Source organism: Aquarana catesbeiana, linkage group LG06 (genome assembly GCF_042186555.1).
Source record: "Aquarana catesbeiana isolate 2022-GZ linkage group LG06, ASM4218655v1, whole genome shotgun sequence".
NCBI lineage: Eukaryota > Metazoa > Chordata > Amphibia > Anura > Ranidae > Aquarana > Aquarana catesbeiana.
In genome coordinates, this window is record NC_133329.1 from 148,533,823 (window position 1) to 148,557,812 (window position 23,990).

At 41.0% G+C, this 23,990-nt stretch overlaps 1 protein-coding gene across 2 annotated transcripts in view; it reads right to left on the bottom strand.

The window, feature by feature from the left end:
* POLR3E (RNA polymerase III subunit E) overlaps positions 1 to 23,990 on the bottom strand; it is a 109,250-nt gene that overhangs the window by 35,856 nt on the left and 49,404 nt on the right. For both annotated transcript variants that reach the window (XM_073591037.1, XM_073591038.1), the window contains 7 exons: positions 20,987 to 21,072; positions 19,975 to 20,019; positions 19,579 to 19,670; positions 18,787 to 18,907; positions 17,106 to 17,187; positions 13,276 to 13,335; positions 3,434 to 3,591 (listed from right to left, as the gene is read on the bottom strand). In XM_073591037.1, coding sequence (XP_073447138.1) covers positions 3,434 to 3,591; positions 13,276 to 13,335; positions 17,106 to 17,187; positions 18,787 to 18,907; positions 19,579 to 19,670; positions 19,975 to 20,019; positions 20,987 to 21,072 — 644 coding nt within the window. The remainder of the gene's footprint in view (positions 1 to 3,433; positions 3,592 to 13,275; positions 13,336 to 17,105; positions 17,188 to 18,786; positions 18,908 to 19,578; positions 19,671 to 19,974; positions 20,020 to 20,986; positions 21,073 to 23,990) is intronic.

Sequence of the window (23,990 nt, forward strand, 5' to 3'; positions counted from 1 at the left end):
AAACAGAAAGCCAAGGAATCTCTCCACTGGTTTCAAAGAAATAAAATAAAGCTGCTAGAATGGCATGGCCAATCAACTGACTTGAATCCAATAGAAAATCTATGGAAAGAACTAAAGATCAGAGTTCATAGAAGAGGCCCATGAAACCTTCAAGATTTGAATACTGTGTGGAAGAATGGGCCAAAATCACACCTGAGCAATGTATGCGACTAGTTTCTCCATACAGGAGGCGTCTTAAAGCTGTCATTACCAACAAAGGATTTTGTACCAAGTATTAAAGGGGTTGTAAACCCTTGTGTTTTTTCATCTTAATGCATCCTATGTAAGACACTGTCACTGACCAGCCCCACAATTTACTCACCTGAGCCCTGTAATTCGCAGGCCGGAGACGCGCTCACCCTCTCTGCCCGTTGTCTCGGCTCTTGATTGGACAGATCGACAGCAGCACAGCCATTGGCTCCCGCAGCTGTCAATCAATTCCAATGACGTGGGGGGGCAGGGCAGAGCCCAGCATTCTGTGTCTATGGACGCAAATGCTGGACTCGGGAGCGCGCCCGCATGGTAACCCCCAGGGAGTGCGCTTCTCCTAGGTGGTTTCCCGATGCGGGGAGGAGCTGCAAGTGCTGTTGGGGGACCCCAGGAGACGAGGATAGAGGCCACTCTGTGCAAAGCTAACCGCACAGTGGAGGCAAGTATATGTTATTTAAAAAAAAAAAAAACAAAACAAAACAAAACAAAACAAAAAAAACAAACAAAAAAAAAAAAAAAAACACACAAGGGTTTACAACCCCTTTAAATACATTTCAGTTAGCCTGTTTAACCTCGTCGACCACCTCATGCAGATGTACTGCGGCAGAATGGCACGTCCCCTTTAAAAGCTGCCAAAGGGCTCGCGCCCGCTGCAAGGCGGGGTACCCGATGCGCGTGGCCGGCGGGTGCGATCGCCCCCAGCCAAGCGCAATCACGTGCACGAGAGCTAGCACAGGGATTTGTGTGTGTAAACACACAAATCCCTGTTCTGTCAAGGGAGAGGAGACCTAACATTTCTTCCTACTAAGTAGGAACAACGATAGGTCTCCTCCTCCAGTCACTCCTATCCTCATACAGTTAGAACAAATACAGGGAACATACATTTAACCCATTGATCTCCCCCTAGTATTAACCCCTTCCCTACCAGTGACATTTGCACAGTAATCAGTGCATTTTTATAGCACTGATCGCTGTATAAATGTCAATGGTCCCAAAAATGTGTCAAAAGTGTCCGATCTGTAGTACCGCTAAAAATCACAAATTGCCGCCATTTACTAGTAAAAAAAATAAAAAATAAAAATGCCATAAATATCTTTCCCATAGTTTGCAGACGCTATAACTTTTGCGCAAACCAATCAATATACGCTTATTGTGATTTTTTTTTTTTTTACCAAAAACATCTAGAATATATATTTGCCTAAACTGAAGAAATTTGTTTTTTGGGGATAATTATTATAGCAAAAAGTAAAAAAAAAAATTTTGTGTCGCTATTTTTTTGTGATCAAATACCTCGAAAAGAAAGCTCTATTTGTAGGAAAAAAAGGAGGCAAATTTCGTTTGGGTACAGCATTGCACGACCGTGCAATTGTCAGTTAAAGCGACGCAGTGCGAAATTGTAAAAAGTGCTCTGGTCAGGAAGGGGGTAAAATCTTCCGGGGCTGAAGTGGTTAATACTTTTTCCCTGTGTCATTCCAATTTATTACACATAACTTAATTTCTAAACTTATTTGTTTTGGTTTCTTTGTATGTATTTATTGCATGGGTTGTTACCGACATGTGGTTTCATGTCAATAGCACCTTTGGAAATATATTTACCTAAAAAATTGTGACGTGTGTGTGTGTGTATATATATTTTAATGCCCCCCCTCCATCCAAAGCTAACCTCTCTGCAGCACTCTTGTCACCAAGAGGTCCCCAATTTTCCAGGTTGAATGACACCCAGAGCATTTGTAACCCAGAAAACTGAGGATGGACTGTAGGTTGCATTTAAAATTATATAGATATATATATATTTTTTATATACACACATACACACTAGGGCTGCAACTGATGATTATTTTCATAATCAATTAGTTGGCCGATTATTATCCCATTAGGCATTGCTCCTCACACATTCACAAGTTCTCAGGCACTTCTTGACATGTATGGATGCTGTACTGCGCTGTATGTGTGCTGCACTGTACTTCCTGATATGTAAACAAATAATGCATTCTGTATGCAGGCCAACTAATGGGCTGCCCGATTAAACGATTATGAAAATAGTTGACAACTATTTTCATAATCGATTCGTTGTCGATTAATCGATTCGTTGTTTCGGCCCTAATACACATGCACACAAATAGAGATACACACACTTTTAGGGGCAGCACTTGGGGTCAGAGTCAGAAGAGGTAAGAATGGAGTCAAGCTTTAAAATGATCATCCCGAAGCAGAGAGATATTCTGGCTCTCAGTTTTCTTCTATTGTGCCAATATCTCATGTAGGGAAAAATCTAAACCTGGCCACAGATGGATCAAAATTCATCTAGTGTAGCAGGGACCAGCCAAATTGTGAACCATCTGTGACTGTTACGGGTCACGAGAAGTCAATCTAATTATTAACTTTTCCCGAACAGGCTTGTTGGAAAATTTTTGTTTGATCAGTGCTGCAGCACTGATCAGAGTATTCTGCCAGCAGAGGAGTCCCTGTTTGCGTACAATAACACAGCGGGGAGGATTCATCCATCCACCTCACTTGCATGGATGGGGAAATCCATTCATTTTGAAAAAGATTGATCCATGGCCAGCTTTATTGACCTTATTAGTGAAGACTTAATTAAGAACACTCTGCTTATAAATGGCCCTGTCTGTTTGACCAGTAAGATCATGTTCCCAGAAAAGTATCATTATATTAGCACAGACAAGCTCCAACAACCAGTGAAATTAGATTGTCACAGCACCACTAAGCAGCAAGGAAAACATGAAGGACAAATGACGCTTGTAGTCTTTCACAGCATGGATTAAATATTTAAATTAGTTTAAAGTGAAAACCCTTGTGAAAATATCACAAATACATAAAACGGCTTTGGTCTAATAAAGAAACCTACTGTAAAAATGAAAGACCACCGCTTTTAAGACTATATTAAGCTCAATGACCTCAATATTGAGTTACTGACCCAGAACGATCAGGGAGAATATGCCTTCTGACTTCCCTGCATACTTGTTCCAGGTCAGTAACTCAGAAGATCAGCATGGCAGCCAAGCAAGCAGCATTGTCATATGCAGGTCAGCAACTGCAGCTTACAAATGTCTGTCAAGACATGTTTTCCTAAAAGATATATTCATATAGACATATCTGCCAGCAAAACATCATAACTTTATACCAGTGAAATATCATTTAGGCAGAATGCTTCTGTAGTACATACTTGGCTTGTATTCCCTTCCACAGCATTGTCTGCCTTTGAACCACATCTGGGTGCTTCTTCATAAAATCCTCATCGTAAGGCAACATGAACTCCCAGCCTTTGTTGATTCTTGGGTTGGCCATATGATCCAGGAATTCCTTCACATCTTCTTGGCAAAGCTGCGGAAAAAGATCTCATCAACTTTTTTTTTTTTTTTACACTCATGTACCGCTTCAGAGTCGAGTAAGTGACACTGTTTTGCTTTTCAGTGCTCTGGACGGCACATATAACCTAATTCAAAGAGCAAATAACTTATGAAAACTGCATTATTCTAGAACAGCAAAAATCTCTTCTCATAAAAGTAGAACTAAAAGGCAGACTTTTTTTTGGATAGAGTAAATCCCTTTATGTTTGTTTTTTCGCCATCTGTGTTCCAACTGTGTAGATTTCCCTGCAGTTCATGTTCCACAGTCAAAACAGAAAATAAGAGAAAATCCCTCAAAATGAGGGAATCCTTGGCTGTCACCAGGATCACTGGAGCTAGTGTCCCCATTGAAAGATTTCCCCTCTATACCCTTTGTTGTGTCAACCTAAAATTTGAGATTTTCTTTTACTTTCAGTGAAAATGGTAAACAGGCAAATAAAAAGAGCGAATCTCCCGAACAGGGGCACAGGCAATGATAAAAACCTGACAGGTTCTAATCCCTCTCTATCTAAAACCAAGTATAACTTGCCTTTAGTTATACTTTAAGCAGACTATTTTTATCTGAATTGTGACTGCTTACTAGAGTATAGTACCTTGGAGGTATCAATGTATCTTTTTCAAGTGAATGAAAGAATGAATGAAAGAATGAAGTGAATGAAAGAATGAATGAGGGCGCAAGTTGAGGGAGGGGGGTATTCTGCAGTGTTAACATACTTCCATCCTGCCCCAGGGGAATGACAGACGCAGATGAATACAGTACAGTGACTGAATGAATCTTGTAACCCTGGGACAATTGGGGTTTTAAGAGGAGTACACACAAGAAGTTTTTTTTTTTATTCTTTTCATTTAACCCAGCGGACTGAGGAGAAAATTTCCGTACTAACACAAGCAATGTTAGTGCAGTGGTCTTCCCAACTGCGCCTTTGTATTCTGACAGGGGGACTGAACACCTCCCCGAACACAATGGCTGCCAGCGCTGTTCGGTTGTCGGTCAGATGCTGGTTTTCCAGCATGTCGATTCGACAGAAGTCGGTCGTAAGACCAGCTTCTGTAGAAAAGACAACTGTACACATGGGCGGAAAGTCGCCCAGTTCCTGCCGAACTGACTGCTTTCGGCCCGTGTGTACCCAGCTTTACTGGCAACAGCAGGTGAATATAAAAAGGGAAAAGATACCGATTAAAAGAAAATGAATGCAGCCACCAAATTCAATAACCGATTTTCTGCAATATGTTGCACTTTTTTTTGTTTTCACACATTAAAAATCAGTAGCAGGTTTTATATTGTCACAGTGATATTTTAGAGCATCAGTGGCAGAAGTTTATGCAAGCAAATACAATCTCAAGAAGGATGGCTGTGCTATCAATCTATACAATCAAGAGCCAAGAACCCCAGGCAGAGAGGAAGAGCATTTCTCCGCCGTGGGAATTACAGGGCTCAGGTGAGTAAAACGGGGGGGCTAGGGGCCTGGTCACGGTCAGTAGTTTTTTTCACATAGAATGCATAAAGGTGAAAAAACAAAAGGGTTTACAACCCCTTTAACACATTACATGTCTCTTAAAGGCTCGACGGGCCCTAGGGACAAGTCATCGTTTGCACATTATTTCATCTGCCTAGTACTTTGGATCTCCCAATCATCATTTTGACTTTTTTTTTTAATTATTATATTTACCACTTTCACACCGGGCCAATTCTGGCATTCCTCTCCTACATGTAAAAATCTTTTTTTTTTTTGCTAGAAAAATACTCAGAACCCCCAAATATTATAATAGGATTTTTTTCGTCATACCTGTAAAATCCTTTTGAGTACATCATGGGACACAGAGTTAGGCTAATATTCATTACCTGCTGGGTTATACTTCATCTCCAGGTGAATGGACACTGGTAGACCAAAGGTCTCTAGACAGGAAGTGATCCCCTATATAACCCCTCCCATACAGGAAGTACTTCAGTTTTGTAGTAAGCACTGAATTCTCAAAAAGAGGGGAGGGACCTCTGTGTCCCATGATGTACTCAAAGAAAAGGATTTTATAGGCAAGTATGATGAAAAAATCCTATTTTCTTTTCCATACATCATGGGACACAGAGTCAGGCTAATATTCATTACCTGCTGGGACATCCCAGAGCAATAGCCTTGAGGGGAGGGAGATACTCCGCCAAACAATAGCCCATTAGACCTTATACGGCAGCCAGCAGCACACTACGGCCAAAAGCCAAATCCTCGGCTGCTCGAACATCAAATGTCCACAAAGTGCAGCAGCCTTCCCCCCACCTGACGGAGTGGGGGCGTCCCCTCAAAAGGAGGGCTTGGTGCTCGGTTTAGAAGAATTTTGGCCCCAGGGTTTTTTATGGCCCTGGCCTTGCGGCTTGCCCCTGGCCCCAGCGCCCTGTTGGCGGTGGAACTGCCTTGGCGCTGAGACATTTGAGGAAGCAGTCCCTGAGGTTTTAAATGATGGAACACCTGGTGCTTTTCTTCACAGGAAGTAGAGAACTCTACCCTCCGGAAATCTTTCGGATATATTTGTCCATGTGATCACCAAATAAACGTTCCCCATGAAAGGGGAAACCTGCCAATAACTTTTTACGGAAGCTCAGCTGACCAGTTCTTAAGCCACAAAAGTCTGCGCATATGTACAGACAAGAGAGCCAAACAAGAAACCTGCTGTATTGAATCCTTTAAAGGCGTCAACAGCAAAAACACCGCTCGAGGAATATCTGCCTTATTTCCAGGCAGATCACCCTCCTCGTTAGGCCTGTCAAGCCATCTGATCTGATCCTTTACGGACTGGCAGATATCAATTTTTGCAACAGCTGGCTGAATAGCTGAACTGGCCAAAGAAAAGGAAGCCTTTAATGACTCCAATTTCTTGTCAACAGGGTCTTTCAAGCCCTGTGCGTTATCTACCGGACAAATCAAGTTCTTGTTTAAGGAAGAGACTGCTGCATCTACGTCTGGCATGCTCCTCTTCTTAAAGAGGAGGTTCACATAAAAATGGAACCTCTGCTTTTTGGAACCCTCCCCCCCTCCAATGTCACATATGGCACCTTTCAGGGGGGAGGGGGGTGCAGATAACTGTATAATACAGGTATTTGCACCCACTTCTGGGAATAGACACGCGGGAGTCACACCCCTTCCCCCCTCGTTGTCTCCTGGGAAACACACAGGTCCCAGGAGATAGCGGGGACCAGTTAGGACGCGCAGCGCAACTCGCGCATGTGCAGTAGGGAACCGGAAAGTGAAGCCGCAACGCTTCACTTCCCGATTCCCTCACCAAGGATGGCGGCGGCAGCTGCCGAGACCTGAGCGATTGATCGGCTTCGGCTGCCGACATCGCTGAACCCTGGGACAGGCAAGTGTCCATTTATTAAAAGTCAGCAGCTGCAGTATTTGTAGCTGCTGGCTTTTAAAAAAAACTTTTCATGAAATGATGGGATTATAAAAGGGAAAACCTCTTAGGAGGAACAAAAATCCTGTCAGGGTGTTCTCAATCAGCATACACTGCCCGTTCCAGCAGAGGGTGTAAGGGGAAAGCCTGTGTGGCCTGAAGAGGTCTCAGGGATACCAAAGAGGACCAGAGAGGCTCAGTAACCTCTGCAAGAGGCAACTTAACCACCTCAATACAGGGCACTTACACCCTCTTCCTGTCCAGACCAATTTTCAGCTTTCAGCGATCTCACACTTTGAATGACAATTACTCAGTCATGCAACACTGTACCCATATGAAATTTGTGTCTTTTTTTTTTTTTTTTTTTTTTTACACAAATAGAGCTTTCTTTTTGTTGTATTTAATCACTAGTGGTTTTTTTTTTTTTTTTTTTTGTATTTATAGCACAAAAAATAAGTAAAAAACGTAAATTTTGTGAAAAAAATGCCTTTGTCTTTGTTTCGGTCATAAAATGTTGCAAATTAGTAGTTTTTCTTCATAAATTTTGGCCAAAATTTATACTGCTACATAGCTTTGGTAAAAATAACCCAAAATTAGTGTATATTATTTGGTCTTTGTGAAAGATAGAGTGTCTACAAACTATGGTGCCAATCACTGAAAATTGATCACATCTGATCAGGCCTTCAGTACATCAGGTGTATCTCATCTCTTGAGACACTCAACAAGTCAGGAAAGTACAATTCCCCCCCAAATGACCCCTTTTTAGAACGTAGACATTCCAAGGTATTAAGTAGCATGGTGAGTTTTTTGAGTTGTAATTTTTCCCACAATTCTTTGCAAAATGAAGATTTTTTTTTTTTTTTTTTTTTACAAAATGGTCATATTATCAGGTTAGTTTTCACAGAGCATATGCATACAACAAATTACACCCCAGAATACATTCTGCTACTCTTCCCAAGTATGGCGATACCACATGTGTGAGACTTTTACACAGCCTGGCTACATACAGAGGCCCGATATCCAAGTAGCACCATCAGGCGTTCTAGGAGAATAAATTACACATATAATTTCCTAACAACCTATCATTTTTGAAGGCTCTTCATATTTCTAACACATAGCTTGAATTACATGCTCCAAAATTACACTCCAAAATAAATTCTATTGAGGAAAGGGTAAAAAAAAATATTACCTGTGGTTTTAGAGGAGGAGAGAATTGATCCAGATAGGTGTGTCCACAGAGGAGAGAATTGGTCCAGACAGCAGGTAGGGATGTGCTTAGCGACAATAGTGATTATCCAGGCAGCAGGCAGGAATATTGTCTATAGTCAGCACAAGGATACTGTCAGCACAGCCAAAGCATTTGTCCAAAAGAATTGTCCAGGCAGAGAGCCACCACAGCAATATTATTGGTCCTGGTACACTGTTACCTGCAGACACTCGTTATTGTACCGCTCTCCAGCCCTTCATAAACATACTGCCTCTTGCTACAGCTAATTATTTCCATAGTCCTGGTAGCAGGCAGAGGTGTGGTCAGTTCATGCGGCAGGCAGAGGCATGATGGCAGTAAATTGTCATATTATCAGGTTAGTTCCTAACAGAGCATATGCATACAACAAATTACACCCCAGAATACATTCTGCTACTCTTCCCGAGTATGGCGATACCACATGTGAGAGACTTTTACACAGCCTGGCCATATACAAAGGTCCAACATTGAAGTAGCACCTTCAGGCGTTCTACGAGCATAAATGACATCTCATTTCTCAACCACCTATTACATTTTTGAAGGCCCTGGAGCACCAGGACAATGGAATTGCTCAAAAAATGACCCCATTTTGGAACGCAAACACTCCAACGTATAATCTATGAGGCATGATGAGTCTTTTGAATGGTTCATTTTTTTCCAGAAGTTTTTGGAAAATGTGGGGAAAAAAAATGAAAAAACGCATTTTTTTTTTTTTTTTACAAAAAGTTGTCAATTTATAAGAAATTTCTAACACTTAGCATGTATATAGCAAAAATTACACCCCAAAATACATTCTGCTACTCTTCCCAAATATGGCGATACCACATGTGAGACTTTTACACAGCATGGCCACATACAGAGGCCCAACATTGTTCACCCTCCTCGGTGGCGAGCGGTGTCTCCGTGACACGTCGCCACCGAAGGTACAGGGCTGCGCGCACACGATCACGCGCATGCCCTGTTTAAATGGACGGACGTCAAATGACGCACGCCCAGAACAAGAGCTACACCGCCTGGCAGTCATATGACGGCTGGCGGGCGGTTAAAGGCAGAACAAACCATTTCGGTAAGAGTAAGGATCAAAAGCCTCTGTGATTGAGAGGCAGACACTAACTAGATATCTTCTTGTCCAGATTGCTCGGAAGCAGACTCATCCGCCAGGCCATCCACAGAATCCTGAGCTTTAAGATCTTCCCCATCCTCAACCCATTCCTGCTCCAGACTAGGAGGCTCTGTGGAGGGGGATCTGTCACACCTCTTGCTACCCTGCGGGATGGATGCAATCATGCGTGCAATTCTGTGCTATAACCCAGCTAGGGAGAGCGCAGTTCATCCTTAGTGATAAAGGGTAAAGCAGCAGCGTTGACTGTAGGCACAATCCTAGATAGGCGCAGCAGCTTAAATTGCCCAAAAGCCTCTGGTCCTTCAGGAGAATACAACACTAGGATTAGGACTAGCACATTCTGTGCGATGCGAAGACATGTGCGCGTTCCCAGTGAACGGGCGTGGCTGTATTCGCGTATGACGCAAATCTTCGTGTGCCCAAATAAAGGCCACGGCGCATTTACGGAGAAGCCACGTGCACCATGGCGCTCTTGCAAACGCACAAGCGCCATGGTGAACCAAGGCGAAATGGCGCACCGTCGTGCGCTATCACACAGGTAAAAAACAGCCAGACACAAGTAAAATAGGGACACTTTGCAAACACCCACATCTAGCCCAAAACTCCCCCGTATGGTCACCGCACACAGATGTCCAGCCTCTAGCTAGCTTGACTGATTGTTACAATCACTGGGACACCCCACAATAATTAAATAAAGAGGTTTCACTTACCCGTCCAGGCGCAGGGCAGCTTAGAAACTAAGAGCCCAATCTTCACCCTTCACGGCGGGTTCCTGTCACTTGAGGACCTTCATGTTTAGGGTCCACTCCCTTGGACCTGTACAGCACCCTGAAGGAATGCCTTAGCGGTGTAGTGTCCAGGAATCCACTTCACAGAGTCCAGTGCCCGGAGGCTGAATTACAGGCAAAACCTTGCAGAATCTTGAGTCTTCTTTGCGAGGCTTGGGTACCATTTATCTAAGCATGTAAAGCCTGTGTCAAATGGATCCGATCGGTCAATCCCTTGATTCATTTAAAGAACCATTTGTGGGACTAGAGAGCTCAAACAACCATGCCATCCACCTTGCAGACACTGGTAAAAAAAACTGAAGTACTTCCTGTATGGGAGGGGTTATATAGGGGATCACTTCCTGTCTAAAGACCTTTGGTCTACCAGGGTCCACTCACCTGGAGATGAACTAAACCCAGCAGGTAATGAATATTAGCCCAACTCTGTGTCCCATGAAGTATGAAAAAGAAATATTTTTTTTTTGCGGAGACCCTAGGGAATAAAAGGGCGGTCATTGCAATTTTTTAAAAAACTATATATGTGTGACAGCGCTGTAAAATTTAAATAAACAATTATGGTGATAAACACTGATATTGCAATAATATGAAAACAGTCCAAAAACATAAAATGAATGAATCCACTTTGTGCAAAAAGAACAAAACAAAAACAAGCTTGTGTGATGTCTTCAGACAACCTCCACGAACGGAGTGCTCCCACCACCTCATGCAATGCCCGCTCACCTCCTTTAAACGACTCTGCAAGGGGTCGAACTCGCCTTGCACCCTGTGCAAACATTCCCTCCTCCCAGGGATCGTCAGAGAATCTTGTTGGCTCAAAGGATGAAAGTACTCAAAAGCAGGTAGGTACTCCTTCCACTGTGCTGCTTCAAACTTGGGAGGTGGTGAAACTAGTAGAGGTGGAGCCTGGCGGTGGACTACTACTACTGAGTGAGACTGTTGTGTCATTTTTAATACTTTTAAAATTTCATTAAATGTGAGTTCAATGCTAGCTGGGGTGGAGTGGTTTCATTTTTAACCCCTCGGATACTGCACTATAGGAGGCACTTTCTCTAGTTTTTCATGAGTTGCTGAACTTACTGGTAGTCATTGTGGATTTAAAGTTTGAAGCAGCACAGTGAAAGGAGTACCTACCTGCTTTTGATTACTTTCATCCTTTGAGCCACCAAGATTATCTGAGGATCCCTGGGAGGGAATGTTTGCACAGGGTGCAAGGCGTGTTTGACCCATTGCAGGGTCGTTTAAAGGATGTGAGTGAGCATTGCATGAGGTGGTGGGAGCACTCAGTTCATGGAGGTGGTCTGAAGACATCACACAAGCTTGTTTTTGGTTTGTTCTTTTTGCACAACGTGGATTCATTCATTTTATGTTTTTGGACTGTTTTCATATTACTGCAATATCGGTGTTTATCACTATAATTGTTAATTTCACTTTTACAGTGCTGTCACACCTATACTGTTTTTTACCGATTTTTGTGGGAGCACATTAGTGACAGCTGCAGTAAAAAGTTATCACTCTTATATGTTTTTCTAAGTTTCACATTTCATACCATATTAGCGCGCAACTACCTCAATTTTCATTGCAATTCTTTGTCACACAGTATTTGCGCAGCAATTTTTCAAACGCAATGTTTTTTTGATAAAAAAAAAAAAAAAAAAAAAAAACACAATATTTACCCAGATTTTTTCTATAATGTGAAAAATTTGGTTACGCCGAGTAAATAGATACCACCGAACATGTCACGCTTTAAAATTGCGCACACTTGTGGAATGGCGCCAAACTTCGGTACTTCGAAATCTCCATAGGCTACGCTTTAAAAAGGTTTACAGGTTACCAGTTTAGGAGTTACAGAGGAGGTCTGGTGCTATAATTATTGCTTTCACTCTAACATTCATGGCGATGCCTCACATGTGTGGTTTGAACACCTTTTACATATGCGGGCGCGACCTACGTATGCGTTCGCTTCTGCGTGCACGAGAAAAAAGTGTTGACATCTTCCAGCGCCGGAAGGGTCATAGAGATGGCCAGGGACTAGCTGATCCACAGCCAGTTCTATGGTAAGCCGGTGCCGGCAGATTTATTCTCTGGCTCCCTGATTGCACAGGCGCGGCAGGAGAAGCACCCCTCCCCCTGCCTGTAAATGCAATCAAGCCACTAAACAGCTGCTATGATGGCCTTTACTTTGCAGGGAATCACCTGCTGAAAAAAAAGATGTCTGAATGATGCCTGCAGCTTCAGATATCTCCACTCAAAGTCCTGGCCTGGGGGGGGGGGGGGGGGGGCTTGGAGAAGAAAACCTTTTGTGATGTGTTTTCATCACACTTGCCAAGTCTGAGATGCCAAGATTTGTGACAGGATTAATTGTTGCTTTAGTAAGCAATGCACAGTGTAGTAAATACAGGAAGTTACAGAGCTGCGTTAATAATCTTACTACTCAGCTGATTCACCTGCTCCTAGTCAGTTTGCATTCCAGAAATAATCTCTATTGAAGGAGTGTATACTGCTGCCATGAGTCAATATCCATTGATTATTTTGTATGCTTTGTTTATATAGAGCAGACATTATTCCACAGCGCTTTACATCAACGTTCACATTAGTTGTGGCCTCTAAAGTAGATGAAAAGGCACATCTAACAGAGTGTGTGTGTGTGTGTGTGTGTGTGTGTGTGTGTGTGTGTGTGTGTGTGTGTGTGTGTGTGTGTGTGTGTGTGTGTGTTGGTATCGTTCCACCCACAGATACTATCCTTACAGCTAGGTGGGAGAAGCCCTAGAGAAATAATAGGCAACCCCAGTCCAGTGTTGCATATAGCATTTGGGACTCCCCCAAATCAAAAGTCAAAGTGGACCTATAAACCACCACAGTGTGTACAAATCCTCCTAAACTAATGTCCCTCTCACAGTCACACAAAAATCCCCACACAGTACTGAATGAGAACCAAGCTTGCTTTATCTCTTAAAAAAAATGAATATACAATTTAGCAGTTAATGTTATTTATTTTATTTTTTTAACTAAAAGAAAGAAAAGCATTTTATCGTTTAGAAGACATTAGCACTGACTGCTTACTGTATTAAAGTTATTTCTGACTGCTTATACAGGGATAGGAACATTGTGAATTCTTACCTTTGTCACAGCAGCCACCTCTTTCCTTACCACCCACCGGTCCTGAGTGAACTTCCACATCTACAAAACGATATAAATATGAAAACTGTTTTGGTTATACTTCCCGGATGTGTTACACACATTGTTGAGGATGTTTCTGACCAACTAAAAAACAGCTTCTTCCCAATGTCAAAAGCAACACTTTGCACGCATTTTTACAAAAATGTTGGAAAATTTTTGTGGCGGACAGCTGATTGTGACGACTTCTTCAAAGTGGCTCCATTCGGTTTATAAGGAGCTTCCAGTTTTCCACTAGGCACAGCATTCCACAATGGAACATAGGTGCCTTTAGAGGCCCTCAGAACACTAAAAGTCCATCATTACATTAGACTGCTTATGGTTTCTGGAGCACTGCAGAGACACTTCAACATTTATAACAGCAATCTAACACTGGATTATGTCTGCTAGCAACACACAAGGTTACATTTCTGAGTTACTAAATTCAGGTACAAGGCATTACCTTTTAACACAGCAGTAACGTTCCATAAAATGCAACAGTGCTCAAGAGGTTGGCTATGTTAATGACTAGGGCTGCAACTAACTATTATTTTCATAATCGATTAGTTGGCCGATTATTGTTTCGAATAATACCACAAAAAAAAAGGGTGGTGTATAATTTAGTTAATATGTAAAGTTTTAAAAAAAGGCAATTTATTCTTAAATATCTCTATGCCGTGGTAAATATAAATAACCAATTATATGTTTAGGGAGCAAAATATATAATCCACTCTGAGAATAACAGACAGAGGAGATAAACTGTATATACTATTAAAGGGTGAATCTGGTAAATATCATCAGACTCAGAGATCAAATTTTATTTAAAAAAAAAAAAAAATTAATTTTAAGAACGTTCGTTTGATTTTCTAATCCTTAGTGGGGTAAAATCGATGTTCATTTTCAACCACAGTGATGGGAAAATTTGGAAATAGAAAACTTCTTGGTGAAAGGAATTTTCAGACAGTGTATGTGGCTTTCGTTCAGAAATTACATTCATTTTAAAAACCAGAATGTTAAAAACAAGTGAAAATTTCAAAACAACATTCTTTCATTCAGCGAATGTACAAAGATTTTTCATCTGAATATTCTCGTCTGAAAATTGATCCGTGTGGCCAGCATTAGGCTCGGTACACACCTATGCAGTTTGTTTTTGATCTGTTTCTGCAGTGCTTTTTGCTGTGCGTTTTGATTTTTGCTCACGTGATTTTGCTGCGACTTGCGTTTTTGCCTTTTTCTTTGGACAATTTGTTGTTGAGCAGATTAAAAAAAAACACAAATTGCTGCAAAAACGCATTACATGCTCTTCTGCAGCTTCTCCATTGAAGTGTATTGAACCAAAAAAGCACTGTTTTGCGTTAAAAAAAGTCCCTGGCCCTTTCCAAATACGCAGTGGCTGAAAAAAAGCATAGATGTGAACGTGTCCCATAGGAAACCATGTAAATGAACTGTAGAGCGTTTCTGCAAAAAGCACCAAAAAACACATAGATGTGAACCAGGTCTAAGACGTTTAGAAACATAATGAGGTTAAAAAAACTAAAATTAGCCCTTTATAGTACAAAAAAAAAAAAAAAAAAAAGCAGATAATCACTACTGTAAGGGGTTCATTTTTTTATTGTAGAACTGTGAAAGTAATATTTACAGTAGAGATCTGCTCTTTTTGTACTATAAAGGGCTCATTTTAGTTTTCTTTTTAACCCCATTATTTTACTGGCCGATTAATCGATTATTAAAATAGTAATCGATTAATCGATTAGTTGTTTCAGCCCTACTAATGACATACCGAAACCTACATTTGACCTATGATCGATAACTACAGTATCTCACAAAAGTGAGTACACCCCTCACATTTTTGTAAATATTTTATTTTTATGTGATAACACTGAAGAAATGACACTTTGCTACAAGAAAAAAAGTAGTGAGTGTACAGCTTGTATAACAATGGAAATTTGCTGGTAAAGGAAAGATCCTGGACAGCCGCACTCAAAAGAAATCTTCAATCTTTATTTAAATATGATCATAAAAATACATGCCACAGCATCACAAAGCAGGAAATCTGATGCGTTTCACACTGTTGCCAATGCTTAATCATAGCATGGAAATTTGCTGTCCCCTCAAAATAACACACAGCCATTGATGTCTAAACCGCTGGCAACAAAAGTACACCCCTACGTGAAAATGTCCAAATTGGGCCCGAAGTGTTAATATTTTGTGTGGCCACCATTATTTTCCAGCATCTTAACTCTCTGGGGCATGGAGTTCACCAGAGCTTCACAGGTTTCTATTGGAGTCCTCTTCCACTCCATCACGGAGCTGGTGGCTGTTAGAGACCTTGCGCTCCACCACCTTTTCGTTTGAGGATGCCCCACAGATGCTCAATTGGTTTAGGTCTGGAGACATGCTTGGCCAGTTCATCACCTTTACCCTCAGCTTCTTTAGCAAGGCAGTGGTCATCTTGAAGGTTTGTTTGGGGTCGATATATTGGAATATTGCTCTGTGACCCAGTCTCCGAAAGTAGGGGATCATGCTCTGCTTCAGTACGTCACAGTATATATTGGCATTCAGCCCCAGACCATGACACTCCCACCACCATGCCTCACTGTAGGCAAGACACACTTGTCTTTGTATTCCTCACCTGGTTGCCGCCACACATGCTTGACACCATCTAAACCAAATAAGTTTATCTTGGTCTTATCAGACCACAGGACATGGTTCCAGTAATTCATGTTCTTAGTCTGCTTGTCTTCAGCAAACTGTTTGCAGGCTTTTTTGTGCATCATCTTTAGAAGAGGCTTCCTTCTGGGATGACAGCCATGCAGACCAATTTGATGCAGTGTGCAGAGTATGGTCTGAGCACTGACAGGCTGACCCCCCACCCATTCAATCTCTGCAGCAATGCTGGCAGCACTCATACATTTATTTCCCAAAGACAACCTCTGGATATGATGCTGAGCACATGCACCCAACTTCTTTGGTTGACCATGGTGAGGCCTGTTCTGAGTGGAACCTGTCCCGTTAAACCGCTGTATGGTCTTGGCCACCGTGCTGCAGCTCAGTTTCAGGGTCTTGGAAATCTTCTTATAGCCTAGGCAATCTTTATGTAGAGCAACAATTCTTTTTTTCAGATCCTCAGAGTTTTTTGCCATGAGGTGCCATGTTGAACTTCCAGTGACCAGTATAAGAGAGTGGGAGCAATAACACCAAATTTAACACACCTGCTCCCCATTCACACCTGAGACCTAACGAGTCACATGACACAGGGGATGGAAAATGGCTAATTGGGCCCAATTTGGACATTTTCACTTAGGGGTGTACTCACTTTTGTTGCCAGCGGTTTAGACATTAATGGCTGTGTGCTGAGTTATTTTGAGGGGACAGCAAATTTACACTGTTATACAAGCTGTACACTTACGACTTTACATTGTAGCAAAGTGTAAATTCTTCAGTGTTATCACATGAAAAAGATATAATAAAATATTTACAAAAATGTGAGGGGTGTACTCACTTTTGTGAGCTACTGTATGTGTTTTTAGCCTTTAGTATACCTCCTTTAACATTTGGATAGACTGTGCTGAGGTTTCAGTGGCTAGGAGGAGAAAAACAAGCTTGTCTAAGCCCATACCACACATCAACAGCACAAAAAAATGGCTGCGCTTGACAGAGCAACAAGGAAAGCAGCAGTGAAACTATCATCAGTTCCAAACGTGAAGATATAAACAAAAATCTGGATACACAAGCTTTTGTCCAGTGCACATTGGCATTTATACAGCCTTGCACGGCTTATAATGAACACTTACAACATAATCTCTTCCCCGACATAGAACTTCTGCTGGAACCCCACTGTGCGGGCTTGATGATTCCTTTGGATACAAAACATCACTGGACAGGAAAGGAAAGCAAAGAAAACATTAAATCTGTAAACACATTGGGGTACAGCGGATACAACTGTTCCACACCCTAAAATTATACATGTCTTTTGTTTAATAGGTCCAGAGAACACATGTAGGAAGACAGAAAAAAAAACACAGCAAAGCAGCAAATCAACTTTTATTAGTTTGAGTGAACATTTCCATTCCCCATCATAATTTGCTCCATACACACCAGTCCTGCCCCAAACTGTGCAGCTTCAGCAGACTAAACAGGGCTGTTACTGATGTGTACATGTAGATTTTTTTGTCAATAGTTAGGCCCTCATCTCTGTCCACTGATGAACGCCAACACTCATGACCGTCACAGTAAGGACAGAGGTGTCTTTTACATACACACTGTGATTGACACTATGGCTTCACCTTCTCTAAGAAGTGTAAGATGCAAGACTGCAGAACGTGAACAAACAGTAATTGGGTCTTAGAGGGCAAATCAAAGCAGTATCTGCATATCGATTAGGTACTGGTGGGGTTTAAATCGCTGAACAGTTCACATTTGGCAGTTGTATGTATCTATAAACATAACAAAATAAAAGGATTGCTTTAAGTGTACAGGCAACTGGAAAACTGTCTCTGATTTCTTGCGGTTATAGTCCGCTTGTTATTTTAGCTCTAGGACAAATCAAATTTGCAGCAAGATGCTGACAGAGAATGCTATTAACTAACTAAGGGGCCCATTTATCCAAGTGTGAACTGTGATGTCCTATAATGTTTTTGATGTACTCCGTTTGCCTCATGATTCACCTCCTTTTAGAAAAAAAAAAAAAGCAGTCCAACACGTTTGCATGTGGCTAGTTCACAGTCTCAGACAGAGTCCACCAATTTTAAAACTGTTCAAAGACTAACATACAATGTTCAGTTCACCATTTTTAATAAACAAGTCCCTAAGAAGATATCCAGAACATTTTCAGTCACAGTCAAAGTCCATTAACCAACACGCCATATAGCAGAATGGCGGCCGGAAAGTGGTTAAGTTATCATATGACGACCAGCAGGATAAGCTAGGGCGCGCAGTGCGGCGATCGTTGGTGTGGTGTGTCAATCTGACCTCTTATAGGCGGCACTGATGGAATCGCTTATAGGCAGCACTGATGGGTGGCATTGATAGGCGGCACTGATGGCGCTTACAGGCCCATTAGAGGTGCCTGTCAATGGCTCCTCATCAGAGACGCCCATCAGTGCCACCTATGAGTGCCCATCAGTGGCACCTATGAGGGCTGCGTATTAGTGCCTCATCATCACTGCCACCTCATCAGTGTCCGTCAGTCAAGGAGAAAACTCACTTATTTACAAAATGTCATAGCAGAAACAAAGAAAAGCTTTTTTTTATTTGTTTAGCAAAAAATAAAAACCACAGTGATGATCAAATATCAACAAAAGAAAGCTCTATTAGTGGGAACAAAATTATAAAAATATTGTTTGGGTACAGCGTTGCACGACAGCACAATTGTCATTTAAAATGCGACAGCGCTAAAAGCTGAAAATTGGCCTGGGCAGGAAGGGGGGAAAGTGCCCAGTATTGAAGTAATTTAACAGAAAAAAATCAATTTACCTTTTAACAACCCAGTTCCCTTGGACCAACAACGCCACCTGCTGTATACACCGAAGAACTGTAATGGATTCTGTTCCTGCTGCCATTAAGCCCATGAGATTTGCAAAAGGTATCACCTTAACTGTATTGATAACAAGAATAGTGGAACATGTTATTGTGGCTCAAATACATCCACATCTGTTACCTGTATGTAGAAGACAGAGCATTTTGGCTTTACTAAATATTTTGTGCATAGTCAAAGAGCTAAGTGCAGTAACCAATTTCAACCAGTCACGCATCACTTTGCTCATACCAAACTATTACAAAATGCATTCTGATTGGTTGCTGTAATTACTTAGCTATTTGCACAATTTTATTGAAAAATCAATAGGTAGAACTTACAAAACTGAAATAGCTGTGTACAGTAACCAATCAGCTTCTAACTTCAGCTTGTTCAGTTAAGCTGTTAAAATTAAAACTAGAAGCTGATTGGTTGTGTCACATGCAGCTGCTCCAGTCCTTCCTTGTAAGTTCTCTTAAGTGTGTGTGCTAAACCACTGAGAGACAATATTCCTACTACAAGTGAACTGTGATGATATAACTTCAAAAAGAAAAATAGTGGCAGCATTATATTTGTGTTGTTGCTTATTAAGGCACATTTATACAGTATTAACAATGGAAATATGAAACTTAATACAATATCCATACACACAAAAGTAAAATACGATAAAAAAATTCTCTGTACAATACTCTCTTCTGCTATTTTACATTTAGAACGCTCTCTAAAAAGTAAAATCCCCGCCCTGAATTTACCATTTTTCATCAGAATCTTGATCTGGTCAGCCAGTGGCAGAGTCCTCAGCTGAGCCATAGATAAGACATTGCTAGGTGCAACAGGCTTCTCTCTGTAGGGGAAATGACACGATCACTTTCAGCAAGAATGTTATTTACATTTCATTAGTGTAAAACTAATGCCATTACCATTACGATATGCAGGATGATACTGTTATGATATGTTAACAAATGATATGCAGATAAAAATTATATACTGAAATGTGATTCAAAGTAAAACACTTTTTAAAAAAAAAAAAAAAAAAAAAAAAAAAAAAAAAAAGATTTCCTAGTAGAGGCACATAAAGCAATGCACTTTTTCAGTGTTTTCTATTGACTGAAATGATTGCAAAAAAAACAAAAAAAAAAAACTCTTACGTTTCTTCTTCGACACTGGGAGGCATCAACATTTGAAGGTATTCACTAAAGCAAAGGAAACATTAAGCCATGGTTAGGTTCCCTTGCAGATACTTCATAACCATTTGTCAGAGAGAAGTTTATAAAGGTGTCATACCTAAACCCCTTCATACTGCAATCATTGTTATGGAGGAATCTGAACACCAAATCTAATTTTTTTTTTACACTCTGCAGACTTACCATTGAAATATATATTGAACTCATTATATGAGATGCATTATAGAAATATATGGATGACTATGGGACCCAAGATGGATAAATGTTATGCACAAATTATCTTTTAGGCAGCTGTAAATACAGCAAATGTAGGGCCTGTGTCAATAGGCTTTTGTTCACTTCAAGCAGGATTTGCATTGCAACCCAAACCCATTTGATGCAGGCAAACTTCATACATATTACTGCTGGAGAATGGAGGAGAGGCTGACATTCCCATCTATATACTGTGGAGTGAAAAGAAAAAAAACTGACCTTGTGTTTAAAGCTGTATTAGACCTCCATATGTGTATGAGGTCCATCTAAGAAGGTGAGCCACACATATAGAGCACATGGTAGATTTGAAAGGACACCAGGGGATGGTGTGATTTTCCCACTGGAGGATTGATTTTGTGAAGATTCACAAAGGTGGTTGGACTTTGAGCACCTAGATTTAGACACCAAACTTTATTACACATTTTCATATTGATGTTATTATTTATATTGCTATGTTTAAGTCACACGATTTATATGTGAATGATTTGTAATTAATGCATTGTATAAGTGGAAATTTGCAGGGGGGGGGGGTGCATTATTTTTTTTTCACTATTTATTCACTATTGGTCTTTACATTATTTGCTCATGGGTTGATTTATTTTCATTCTTTGGTGTAAGAAAAGCACTACACTAATTTATTTTCAGTGTGCATTTGATATTTGACTAGCTTGCCAAATAAGATGTATACAGCACTGTATTGTATATGGCTTAAAGAAATATTTACCTAGGCGACTTTATCAGCTCAGTGTTTTCGGTCATGCCTGGATTCTGACAAAGCAAATACTGCCTTTCGTGTTCAGAACGACCGTCCTGTAAAAAAAAAACAAAAAAAACGTAAGAACACAAACTGAGGTCAGAATTGAAATGAATTGCATAAATGCAGATACTTATGTAAGAATACATTTAGAATGTATAAATGACTCTAAGACAGTGGTATTGATGATTGTATCCTTTACTAAATTTAGTAGCAACACATCTGCCTTTAATTATACTTTAAAGCTGAACTCCAGGTACATATACAATTAGGTCCATATATATTTGGACACAGGCACAATTTCCATACTTTTGGCTCTGTATGCCACCAGAATAAAACTAAAACTAAACAATCCAAATGAACTTGAAGTGCAGACTTTCAGCTTTATTTCAAGAGATTGAACATAAAATATCAAGTACAAATTTTAGGAACTGCAACCTTTTTATTACAGTCCCCCCCCCCTTTCAGGGGCTCAAATGTAATTGGACAAATGAATATAATCATAAACAAAATGTTCATTTTTAATATTTTGTTGAGAATCCTTTACTGGCAATGACTGCCTGAAGTTTGGAACCCATGGACATTACCAAATACTGGGTTTCCTCCCTTCGGATGCTTTGCCAGGCTCTAACTGCAGCTGTCTTCAGTTCTTTGTTTGTGGTTATTTCTGCCTTTAGTTTTGCATTCAGCAAGTGAAATGCATGCTCAATTGGGATGAGATCAGGTGATTGACTCGGCCATTGCAAAATATTCCACTGCTTTTCCTTCAAAAGCTCCTGGGTTGCTTTTGCAATGCATTTTGGATCATTGCCCATCTGTACTGTGAAGCGCCATCCAATCAACTTTACTGCATTTGGCTGAATCTGGACTGACAGTATATCTCTAAACATTGCAGAATTTATCCAGCTGCTTCTGTCACATCATCAATAAACACCAATGACCCTGGAAGCCATGCATGCCAATGCCATCACACTGCCTCCACCATGTTTTACAGATTTCGTTGTGTGCTTTGGATCATGAGCTGTTCCAAACCTTCTCCACACTTTTTTCCTCCCATCATTCTGGTACAAATTACTCTTTTGTCATCCGTCCAAAGAATGTTTTTCCAGAACGGGTCTGGCTTTTTTTTTAGATTTTTTTTGGCAGTCTAATCTGGCTTTTCTATTTTTCAGGCTTATGAATGGTTTGCACCTTGTGGTGAACCCTCTGTATTTGCTCGCATGAAGTCTTCTCTTGATTGTAGACTGACAATGATACGCCCTTCTCCTGGAGAGTGTCCTTCACTTGTCTGGATGTTGTGAATGGGTTTTTCTGTACCATAGAGAGAATCCTGCGATCATCCACCACTGTTGTCTTCTGGGAACATCTAGGCCTTTTTCTGTTGTTGAGCTCACCAGTGCGTTCTTCTTTCCTCGGAATATATCAAACTGTTGATCTGGCCACTGCTAATGTTGCTGCCATCTCTCTGATTTGTTTCGTTTTTAAAGCCTTACAATGGCCTGTTTCACTTGCACGGACAGCTCCTTTGAATGCATGATGTAGATTCACAGCAAAAGATTCCAAATGCAAACACCACACTTAGATTCAACTCCAGAACTTTTACCTGCTTAATTGATAAAGAAATAACAAAAGTAGCCCACACCTGGCCATGAAATCGCTTTTGATTCAATTGTCCAATTACTTTGGACTCTTGAAAAAAGGGGATGGCCAATCTTAAGAGCTACAATTCCTAAACCCTTCCTCCGATTTGGATGTACATACCCGCAAATTAAACCCGAGAGTGTGCACTTTTAGCCCATATCCATTATATAACTATAGCTTGAATATGTTTTGGTAAATACCTGAAAAAAACTAAAATTGTGCCTGTGTCCATATATATATGGACCTAACTGTATGTACAGCCCAAAACATCCCCCTATAAAAGCATTGCCAGCAGCAATTTGTAATTTATCTTTTTTTCCTGCAGTGCGAATATTCTTTTCTTTAAGTCTGGGATGTCAAAGGGCTCCACAAAAATCTATGCAGCAGAGGCAGTGAGGTGAAGGGGTCTGCTGGGCACAATGTAGGTTGGTTTTTGGGGGTAGAGGAGGTGCTGTGAGCAGTGATGAAGGAGAAAAAAATTCTTCTGTCCTTGCCAGCAGCATCCCTCATCCCAGTACTACAATTTGTACACAGAAAAGGGACCCCACTTCGCGTGGGGGAGTTAAACACTGGCAGTAGAGAGCAACGGCCATTGCTCTAATAATAGCATTCTTTTTATAACAGCTTACCTGTAAAATCCTTTTCTTTCGATGGACATCACGGGACACAGAGCCTCAGTAATTACTGATGGGTTATATATGGGTATCACTAGGTGATTGGACACTGGTCACACCCTAAACAGGAAGTTCAACCCCCCATATAATCCCTCCCCTTGCAGGGATACCTCAGTTTTGTAGCCAAGCAATATAAGTGTATTAGAAGAGGGGCGGGACCTCTGTGTCCCGTGATGTCCATCGACAGAAAAGGATTTTACAGGTAAGCTGTTATAAAAAATCCTATTTTCTTTCTCGAACATCACAGGACACAGAGCCTCAGTAATTACTGATGGGATGTCCCAGAGCAATGCTACCTGAGGGGAGGGGAATCACAACCAAATAGGGTGCAATCAGACCTGAGCACCTTGTGCAGCACACTACGCCCAAAGGCAATATCCTCATGCCTTCTCACATCCACCTGATAAAATCTGGTGAATGTATGAACTGAAGACCAGGTTGCGGTCTTGCAGATTTGAGCCATAGAGGCCCAGTGATGCACTGCCTACGAAGCACCAATAACTCCTGTGGAATGTGCCCTGATCTGAAACAGAGAAATCTTCTGTTTCAAACTGTAAGCTTGAATAATCAACTGTCGAATCCATTTAGACATGGTAGATCTTGACGCTGCCTGTCCTCTATTGGGACCCTCTGGCAGCACGAACAAAACATCCGTTTTG